Raw genomic sequence first — 10,401 nt, forward strand, 5'->3', positions numbered from 1 at the left:
ATGATATGTGAGAGCAAGGTATATTCTTGTATTATTCAATGAAAAAAATGATATAACATAACACCCCAAGATGCCGCCCATGTAAGGGTCACCCACCACTAAGTATAAAGAATCACTCCTAAAGTCGAAACAAAGCGAGGCTCAAAGCCACCCCTATATAGATTTCTCTAGCAACAACATGGTATAGCTACAAAGCAAACAACCATGGCTATGGAAGGTAAAAGAAAACTGCAAGAACTTAGGTCCACAAACTTCTTTACAAACATTGAAAAGAAGAGCAAGCAAATTGTGGGATGCTACCCCAGCTAAAACCTAAAACTTGATACTACTGAGACTGACTACTAGAAAGTTTACCTACAGAAGGCAGAATAAGCAAGTTGAAGAAAATCAATGGAGCTCACATGTCAATGGGACAGAATCATTGACCTGTAGAATTGAGAGGATGCTAGAAGCTTATAACACAAACTGAAACAACACTTTCCACAGTGGTCTAGGATAGAGGAGCACTGGATGAAAGCCTCAAACTATGGATCACCATACACCATGTGTCAATGAATCATATATGGTCCATTAGGAATAGAGTTATGATTGGGAAGGGGAGAGAGACTTCTCCCAATGTTATTATCCAGTGTGCTTAGTCTGAAATACTTGGTAATGTAGCCTTTCACTTACGAAAACAGAGAGTTGTTTTAAAGATAGTCAAGTTGCTTCATTCCATAACCAAGTTTATGGAATAAAAGCAAACACTGAAAATAAGACAGGGTGGGCCTTTCAACAAAAAAACTTAATTTCTGTGAAGTCCAATGTTGGTCTTTGGTTGATTTTGATTTTTCACTGATCATCAGATGCTGGCACTGATGCTAATTGTAAAGCCTCAACTAAATGCCAACACAGTACAACGGCAGAAGAAAGTCCCTCAAAAAGTATAAAAGACAGCAGTAAAAGGGGGCAGATTGAAGATGCCAAAGAACCATTGCCTGAACTGGCAGTCCCATGAGCTGCCCATCCTTACAGATCTGCAAACTTCTTAGTTGCAGCTTAGTAACACAGATATCTGCTGAGTGGAAGATCTGCCACGCACTCTTACTGCCATCTCTTGTGCATACCACAATCACTAGTCCAATATACACGAAGGAGCAGTAGAACTTTGGAAGAAAGTCTGCTGACCAGCCACAGAGTTGAACTCGATCATAATCATGAGTATCAAGCATAAGTGAAAGGGCCCAACTTGATACTTGATACTTGATGCTTGGCTAGCTCAGAGGCACCTAGTAACCCTGATACATGGGCTTCTGGAACCTGCCAGGTTTCAATTGACCCACATCACCAATCACAGACTTTATTTGGTCATTGCTTTGGACCTTGGTCACACTGGTCCTGTCAAGCTTTCCAGCCTTCCCATGATCACATGATAATTGTCGGCTCCCTGGAAATGGTTGTTTCAAAGGCAGGCTGCCCGGTTCTTCATATGGCCATCCTTAGCAGCCCATCTGGCTTTACGCACTTGGCTGGACATATCCAGTCAGGACCTCTAGATCCACAGTTCAATTTACCACCTTTGGCTGGACATCTCAAGATCTACACTTCAATTCACCACCTTTGGCTTCGTGCCCATGTGAGTGACAGCCCCATGCCCAGTCAGATGTGCCATATGCACTGTGATAGTGACGATCTCAGAAAAACTGAGATGAATATTTTACCAGACAATCAACAATCAAGACTGACTAATGTAGAAGATCTAAGAGTGAGCAACAATAGACAACTGAATCAATTCATAGCACAAACTGGTATGAATCCGCCAAACCTGGAACAAGTTTAAACTGTTCAACTCTCTTATCTCAAGGAACTACCAAAAATGACTCCCTATTACTACAAGCTGCTAAACACAGTTATAGTAGGTGGCTTTAAGAGTATACGTCTGTTTTCTCAACCTGTTTGTAAGTCGCATGTAACCCTGTGCCCATGCTCACAAAAGCCAAGTCTGGAGGAGGCAACTCACGGGCCATCTTGCACTAACAACTGAAGCATTGGTAGCTTGAATTCCTTAACACTCAGATATCCACATTACTCTGGAGTGTTGATTATGATTTAGATGCCATCAGCGAAAGCTACTTGCCCCTCTTAGCAGATCCAGTTCTTTTTGGTTTTACATACTTCCTGCCAGTTTTCTCTCCACCAGTTGCACCAAGGGCGAACCCTCCACTGAACTCAAACCCAGGCTGCGAGAAGCTAGTTGATGTACCTGTTGCTTGAAAAGGATTCTGTGATGGCGGACTAGGTTGCCCTCCAAAGGTGAAAGGTTGACCAGTGGAGGATGCATTAAATGTCTGGCTACCAAAAGGCTGTGCAGCAACTTGGGGGGGTTGATTACTGAATGCTGGAGCACCAAAAGCTGGCCCAGTAGGTGAGGCAGCAGGCTGCTGCCCACCAAATGTAAAAGGCTGACCGGCAGGTGTGTGACCTGTTTGGCCTGCAAATGATGTCCCTGACTGTACTCCAAATGAGAAAGTAGGTGATGGTGTAGCAGCAGGAGCACTTGAACCAAATGAGAACGTTGATGCTGCAGAACCTGGGGAGCCTGATGAAAATGAAAATGTAGGTCCAGAAGAAGAAAAAGGATTGGCTGGGGGCTGTGCACCAAATGTGAATGGCTGAGAAAATGAGGAGCCAGAAGAGGATGACTGGTTGGTACCTGCACCAAAAGAGAATGGAGCTGGAGAGGAGACATTTGAAGGTGCTGATGGAAATGTAAAAGAGGCACTTGCTGCTCCAGTGTTCCCAAATGGACTGGTGGGTCCAAATCCAAACTGTGGCGATGGTGTTATGCTAGATGACGTGGTTGAAGTTGCAAGTGCCCCAAATGAGAATGTGGACTGTGTAGCTGATGTCCCTGGAAAGGTGGGTGGAGCAGAGGATACAGTCCCAAAAGCAGATGAAGAAGCTCCAGTAGAAGATGCAGTAAATGAGAAAGTAGCAGCAGAAGAAAATGGATTTGCTGGTGACAGAGTAGATGTTGATCCAAAATTGAAAGTCTGTCCAGTAGCACTGCCTGCCTGGCTAGTGAAAGGGACCACTGAGGAGGAGGATGTAGGCCCACTAGCGAATGAGAGCATGGAGGAAGGAATTGATGATGTACTGCCTACACCAAATGAAAACATAGATGTTGGTGCAGCAGTAGGTACTGATCCAAACTGGAAAGCAACAGGGGGAGATGATACAGTAGGAGCATCTGGCTCTTCTGACATAGGCTCTGTAGACATTGTTTCCAACTCCCCAAGCTTCTCACCACCTGAACTTTCAGTTGCCATTGTGACACCATTACGGTCGTGATAAGATCCTTCCACAGTAATACGATTAGGTGTCGATTCTATAGATTTACCACTAGTTACAAGTGCAACCACAGGAATGGGTACTGTACATGAAGAGATTGTGGCTGTAGGTGTTTCTGATGCGAGTGTAGTCACTGTTTGTGCAGAAGCCAAAATGGTTAACGTTGATGTTGATGTTGATGCCCCTTGCAATAAGGCTGCTGACACTGGTTCTGATCCTGACACTGATACTGGTGCCACTGCCAAAGCTAGTGCTGGGACCAGTGCTGGTGCCAGTGCTGCTGATGATGCCACTCCTAGTGCTGGTGCCAATACTGCAGTCGAAGCTGGTGCCAAATCCACTGTTGCTTCTATTGTAGATGCCACAGTAGATTCTGACACTGGTTGTGAGGAGAATAATGATATTGCTGGTGCGGAGATTTCTGCTAAGCCTATACATGCTGCTGCCTGTGTAGACCCAAGTGTTGGACCTGCTGTGGGTACCCTGCTTGAAACTGGAGATCCTTTGGCATCAATAGTTGAGAACATTGGTAATCCTGGAGATTGTACAAGTGCAGCTTTTGTTTCAGTCACAACAGTTGGAAAAGAAAAAATTGAAGAAGCTGATGAGGCCAGGACAGGTGGAAAAGTTGCAGACGTAGTGGCAGATGTGGATGACACAACTGAGTCAGAGGCGGCCATTGATGTTGCCAGTAAGGGTAAATTAGAAGGTTTGTTGGTAAAAGTAGGCAAGCCTGTAGACACATCAACAGGTTTGCTTGGCAGCAGATGCTTTGCTGCAGAATCAGAAGCAATAGCTGTGCCAATAGAAGTGCGAGACACACCAATGGAAGAAGATTCTAAAAGAGGCTTCACAGCAGACACATGTGCTTCCCCCTTCAAAATTGCTGCAGTCTGGCCCACATCGCTTGCACGTAGAGGTGCCCAAGATTCCTCATCTGAGTTTGTTTCCTGCAGAAACCACAGGGCAATTTATAAATTGAACCTGGAACTGCATATTTCAAAGTTCAGACCATCCTCATTGCCATCTCTTCAGTATTCCCAAAAATAGATCCAGGAATTTAAAAATGCATTTTTCCAAGCTTGAGACACAATCCATGCAAATATCAACATCCATGTAAAAATTAACTTCATAGAAAGTCACTAAGATTATGCCTTGCAACTGTGTACTATCTTACTAATCAATATAAACTCACCTCAAACAGAGCACTCATACGAAATCCCTTGGTCCTTTGTGGTATAATAGTGGGGGATCCAGGAGTCCCTTCTGAAGATTCAGGAGCAATAGAGACTGGGGCTTCAGGTGCTGACTTGCCACTCAAAGAAGCTGGTTCAACAGGCTTTATCGCCAGAGGAGGCTCCACTTGCAATCTCGTGGTCTCTCCAGACTTCGATGTTTCTGGAACCTGCTCAAGATGTCTTGTTGCAAAGTGGGACTCTCCTTCCACGGATTTTCCCTTCGGAGATGGACTAAGGATCTCCAAAGTTTCCATTATCTTACGAGCTGTCTCTTTGGATTGCAGAGGAGGGGAGGTCAATGTTTGAAGTCCCTTCACTGCTGCTGTTTGCCTTGTGTAAGGAGATCCCGTACTTGTTAACATCATTGTCTTTTGACGAACTCTCCTAACTGACCACAGATCATCATCTAAAACAGAATCTCTCTTTCGACCTCTCACAGGGTCGTGTATCCAACTTTTCACAGAAGCTTTAGTCCTATCTTCCAAAAGGCCCAATCCAGGTGATAAATCAAATCCAAGTACTCGGTTAGGATGACGGGCTGTAGCTTGGATTGAGGTCCGGATCGAACTTGCTATGGCAGGCTTTGATCCCTGCTTATCCATATACGCCTTAGCAACTTGAACAGGAGATGAACCATCCCCTAAATTCTTCTGGTTCTCTGGCTCTCTTTGAGCTTTTGAGCTTGTGCCCACTGCATCATTTTCACACACTCGAGACCGTAAGATATCGGTCAGTCGATCAACCTGCTCCCTGAAAGCACCATAAAATATTAAAACCAAACGCAAGGTTTGTCAATAACAATGGCATAACTCTGCTAAACATTGCCAACATACTAAGAAGCAATTCCAGTATTACCTGGACCAAGTCTGTTGCTTAAGTATACCTTCTACCTGAGCAAGGTCCAGCTCAGTTATCTCCATTCGAGAAATTTTTTCAGGTCGTGAATGGTCTTCGCCATTGTTGTCCTGCAAAAACTCGTGAATCAACAGTAACTTGATTGCAGGAAGATAGTTTGAACTTAACAACTTCACTTACATTATGCTCAAAAGTAGGATCTACAGACTCTTTATGTTCATCATTTTCTGCCCCTTCCCCGTCCTCTTTTAAAACTCCATCTTCTGTACTTTGGCAAAGAAAGAATGTCACATACATACAGTAATTCGCAGATAAATTCAGGTTGACTTCAAGGCAGGTAAAGAAGTCAAAGCAGCAGAAGATTAAGACTGACTGGTCAGTCAATTCAGACATTTTCCCCAATTCAGTAAGAAGTCATGCAGAAATCCAAGTAACGTAGCACAAAAAACAGGGAGAAACTCTGCACCTGCATGACTGCTACCATTGGCAATAGCAACCGGTCTGTACTTGAACAAAGACGCAAACAGGTAAGAGGCTGAGGAGGATATCAGGCGAGAAGCCGAATCAACAAACCGAGAGGCAATTGATCGGGGAGGAGAGGCAGATGAGCCTCCAGGCGTTGCATGGCGGCCAGTAGCAGGACGATCATAGGGTGTCTTCTTCCTGTTATTCATCACAGTAGCTCTTCGGGAGGACCTGATCTTGCCACCTGTGCCTCCATCGTAGGATCCCCTTCCATCTCCATAGGCTCCAACCCTTCTTCCGCCTCCATATGCTCCAGCCTGTCCATCTCCGTAGGCCACTGCCCTTACATCTGCATAGGCTCCTGCCCCATCCTCTTGGACAGAGCGATTCCTCGCAAAACCCCCTGAATCCACCATGTCCTTGCCATCCTCTCGGACTGAACCGTTTCTTAGGAAAAACTCTGAATTCGCCCCTGCTCCACCTTCATTTCTACCCCATCCATTGCCTGCACATCGAGCTATAGAGGAAGTTCCCCTTGATGCCGTGTGGCCAGGGAACGGTGTGCAGGGAGACTGACGGTGAGAGGCCATGGAGCCTCACGCCGCAGCCTGAGGTTTGTTGAGGGCCGCAGAAGACAAGGACCGGCGAAAAACGGGGGCAGGAAGAACCCCGGTGAGAAGCTCCCTCGGACTGGCTATGGCGACGAGGGGAGGGATGACCATCAGGAGGCCATAAAAAGGTGACGACCGAGGAGACGGAGCCCAGGCGGCGGAACTCTGGCCCTCTGCTGTCGGGCGATGGCGGAAGAGCAAGTCTCTCTCGCTGTTGTTGTGTGTGTGTGTGCGTGCGCGTGAGAGAGAGAGTGGCGATGGAAACCCTAGAGTCGCAAAAAAACAAAGAGAGGGAGTGTTCTGTGAACTGAGTAGCCAAAAGAACTAAACGAAAGAGACACGTTTTCTTTTAGCCCATTTCACCTTACCGCCTTTTCCCCTTTCGAGTCGTTTTTCCATATTCCAATGTCTTATGAAGGCCCCAGCCCCCGCCCACATGATGACCATATATGACATTTCGTCCAAGAATATGCCACATCAAATGGTTAATTGTTCTGCTGCCTGACTACCTCTTTCAAAGCTTGTAGAAAAAATCATCTTGATCATGTCCCTTGCAAAGAGGCTGCGCAAGTGATGAGCTTTAGTGCATTGATTCAGTTCAACTGATTGTTAGCTATGATAACTTGTCGATGCAATCTCACATGCATGAAAGGTTGGTTTAACCAATTGTTACATGAAGTGTTGGTTTAACTAGTTATCTATTATAACTTGTCAGATGCAATCTGGTACACGTGAAGGGTTGGTTTAACTAGTTATCACATTGAGAAATATCTATTATAACATGGCTTTCTCTGTAATACCACTAACAGAGCTCCATGTGGTAAGTGTTGGTCAACAATGTTGATGCCAGGAGGCATATTTAACAGTAGATTCTGTGAGGTTTTTATTCCGCAGTGGATTCCCTGAGGTTTTGCAGTGGAAAAACTATATTTATTTATTGGGGCTCATACACAAGGTAGATTCCTTGTGCGAAAAATTGACGAGAACGCCTGTCCTTTTCGGGTATTAGATTAATTTAATGTGCACATGGGTGATTCCACGGCGGGTGATTCCACAAAATACATATTTAAATTAATGGACATTTATGAGTTTAGAGTGCACTCGTATTAAATTAAGGTTAGGACAAAGTTTCAACCTATTTATTTATTTTATGGCTGAAGACACTTTTGTCGATTTAAATTTATTATTTTCTGACAATTGTAAATGCTTCAGTTGATGTATAAAGCAGACAACGGTGGCGTTGGGAAGCACCGGGTGATGGCATGTATTCAGATTATCTAGAAGAAATTATCATTTTTTATGGACGCGCACCTTATTATTAAAGGCGTGACGCTAATATCTATTTAGGTGCACTTATTTATTGAAGCGTTTAACAAACATTTATTATTTTGTATGCGCATAGGCGCTCGGTCTAAATATTTCATTCTTAGATATTGTATTTGGACATAGCCCGACTTTTGGGACGCCCAACCGCTTTATTCTTTATTTGGACAAAAGCAAACATAAAAGCTAAAAGCATACTAATTGTAAATTGGGTTATTTTTTAGCTTACAGATTAATAAATTTATAAATACATGCCTTGTGGAGCGCTCACACAAGGCATGGGGGGAGATGGTACCCAATTTATCTTTTTGCTTCATGTCGTGCAAAACCTTCTTCTTACTTTACGAGTTTTAGTAGAGTTCTTTGTTCTTGGGGACCTTCCAGCATTCACTACGCGCATATACAGCATCTGATTTGTGCACAAGTGGTATCAGAGCGAAGCTTAGATCAAGGGCTTCTAATCACTTACCATATTGCACAATGGCGAAGCTCTTGGAACGAAGGGGCTCTACATGTAGTCTCGCGACGAACCATCAATATTAGCGTGTTCCTGGCGGTGAAAATTTCCATGTTGTGTTGTTCGATCGCAAAGGACCGCTTCCAGGCGACAGAGGACCACTTCCCAAGCTTCTTTGTGAAGATGTTTTTTTTTTTCCCTTCTCAGACAGATAGAAAGTGCCAACCTTTTTATCAATTACTAAGCTTATTGTTTAAACTTAAAGCTTAAGCTTCCAAATTTCAGCGTCTACGGTGGTAGCATGAACTCGATGGCAACGATCGCGACTAGTACATGCCGCCGTCCTGTCACAATTGATCTTCAATAGTCAAGCTTTTTAAAAGCTTAAAGGTTCTAAGCTTTCTAAAGCTTCAAAACTTCAATATTAAACTTTTCCATAGTGGGTGTTCTCATCGAGCTTATCCCGAACCTGTTTTGAACCTTCAACAAGCCTCTATTCACACCTGCACCCTAATAGAGTCGATTTCCAGCAAGTAAACTGACATACGTAGTCTATTTCCCGCTTGGAAGAAGACCGTCATCAATTACTGTACCCGCAAAAGAAGTAAGATCGCCAAAAAAAAGAAGAAGCCATATATTTGTTTTAAAAGCAAGCCCTTGTAAGCCCAAACTTGAGCTACGCTCGTCCCTCTAACGAGATTTCAAGTGTGTGAGATTGTTTGAGATTTTGTAGGATGTCTGATCAAAACATGGAAGATTTTATGGTCGAAGGTGATTTGTCGGAACCAACCATGGAGCAAAAATTGGACCTAATTATGATGCAACTTCAAGAGGAATGAAGAGCACATCAAAATTTACAAACTCAACTAGCTACTCTTCAATGATCCACTGTCGATCAAGATGGAGTGCAACCCGAAGATGTTATACGACGTACGATCCATGTGACACTCAAAGCACAATCTCTCAAGAAAGAAGCCAAGATAAGCAAAAGAAATTTCAAATTCCGTAGTTTTAAATGGCAACGTGACCAAAAAACTGTTCTCGCTTTTATCAGTCAATTTGTTGATTATTTCCATGAAGAGCAGTATGCTGGAAAAGATAATGTTAAATGTGTCACTAACCATCTAGTGGACAGAGCATCATTATGGTGGACTGTTGTCCGCAAGAGTACCGATTGTCCTAGTATCTAGGAAGCCTTTCAAAAGATATTTTTGCAAAATTTTCTTTCACCTCAATTCCATGAGAAAGCAATCAAACAGTGGGATCTTCTGCAACAAAGAGATTGTGAATCCATACCGCAATACATTGAGCATTTCTGGAGTGCCTTACTACAACTTTGAATGCTTGAAGATGTTCCTGAGGCGATCCACAAGCGCAAGTATATGTCATGTTTGTTTGGTCACTTCTATGCGGAAGTGAACATGTTCAAGTCAAAGACTTTGGAAGATGCAATTTCTCTAGCGTATTCGTGGACGAGAAAAGGGACCCCAACTAACGGTATCTTTAGTACAAAGTAATTCAATTCTAACTTTCGAAGATTCAATCAAAATCTCTTTGTTCCTTCTTCTTTCCATAAATCCTGGACTCGGCCTCCTCCTTTACCATCAAACACAGATTCAAACCCTAAGCCATCTCTTCAACCAAATCCCAACATACCTAAATTTCAAACCATTACCAATAATGTTTCCAAAGCAAAGTCTATAGTTTGCTAGTGTCAACAACCTAGATACTTAGCAGTGAATTGTCAATCCAAGAAGCCAACTGCTCAAATCAATTACTTGGGAGTGACTGAAGACGAAGACCATGAAGCTATGTCAGATTTTACTAAAGATGATGATGATGATATCGGTACTACTTCAGATATTTTACCAAGTATGCCAAATCCTCATTCATTATTAACAGTGAAATGTTTCACGAAAAGATTGTTTTGCATGATGATGGAGCACATACGATTTTATTTTTGCAAAGTTGGTTAAATAATTGAATTTACCTATTGTTCCAACTCATTATCGCATAAAAGTTGCATTCTTAGGCACTAGATACAATGGGACATAAGAAGTTTATGATTTAAAAATTAAAATTGGTAATTATGTTGAGCATAGAAATTTCTTTGTTGTGCCTT

The 10,401-nt window shown here is 43.2% G+C and overlaps 1 protein-coding gene across 1 annotated transcript; it reads right to left on the reverse strand.

Annotated features, from left to right (window-relative positions):
- Positions 1-218: 218 nt before the first annotated feature.
- Positions 219-6,805, reverse strand: LOC148035616 (uncharacterized). The gene is made up of 5 exons (XM_087677582.1): positions 5,890-6,805; positions 5,604-5,686; positions 5,424-5,533; positions 4,526-5,318; positions 219-4,280 (listed from the first exon to the last, which is right to left on the reverse strand). Exons 1-5 carry the CDS (start codon positions 6,476-6,478, stop codon positions 2,109-2,111), a joined length of 3,747 nt encoding a protein of 1,248 aa, XP_087533708.1. The 5' UTR covers positions 6,479-6,805; the 3' UTR covers positions 219-2,108.
- Between the last annotated feature and the right edge of the window lie 3,596 nt (positions 6,806-10,401).

The sequence above is a fragment of the Lygodium microphyllum genome, chromosome 5 (assembly GCF_053477565.2).
Source record: "Lygodium microphyllum isolate KBCC chromosome 5, Lygodium_microphyllum_v1.1.10, whole genome shotgun sequence".
Lineage (NCBI taxonomy): Eukaryota > Viridiplantae > Streptophyta > Polypodiopsida > Schizaeales > Lygodiaceae > Lygodium > Lygodium microphyllum.

What these genes read in the sequence shown, in the direction of transcription:
- LOC148035616 (XM_087677582.1), bottom strand. Translation starts at nt 6,478, where the DNA reads ATGGCCTCTCACCGTCAGTCTCCCTGCACACCGTTCCCTGGCCACACG. An exon ending in AAGCAACAGACTTGGTCCAG is followed by an intron (nt 5,319 to 5,423) that starts GTAATACTGGAA and finishes TGGTGCTTTCAG; the next exon opens with GGAGCAGGTTGATCGACTGA. An exon ending in GTATGAGTGCTCTGTTTGAG is followed by an intron (nt 4,281 to 4,525) that starts GTGAGTTTATAT and finishes TGGTTTCTGCAG; the next exon opens with GAAACAAACTCAGATGAGGA.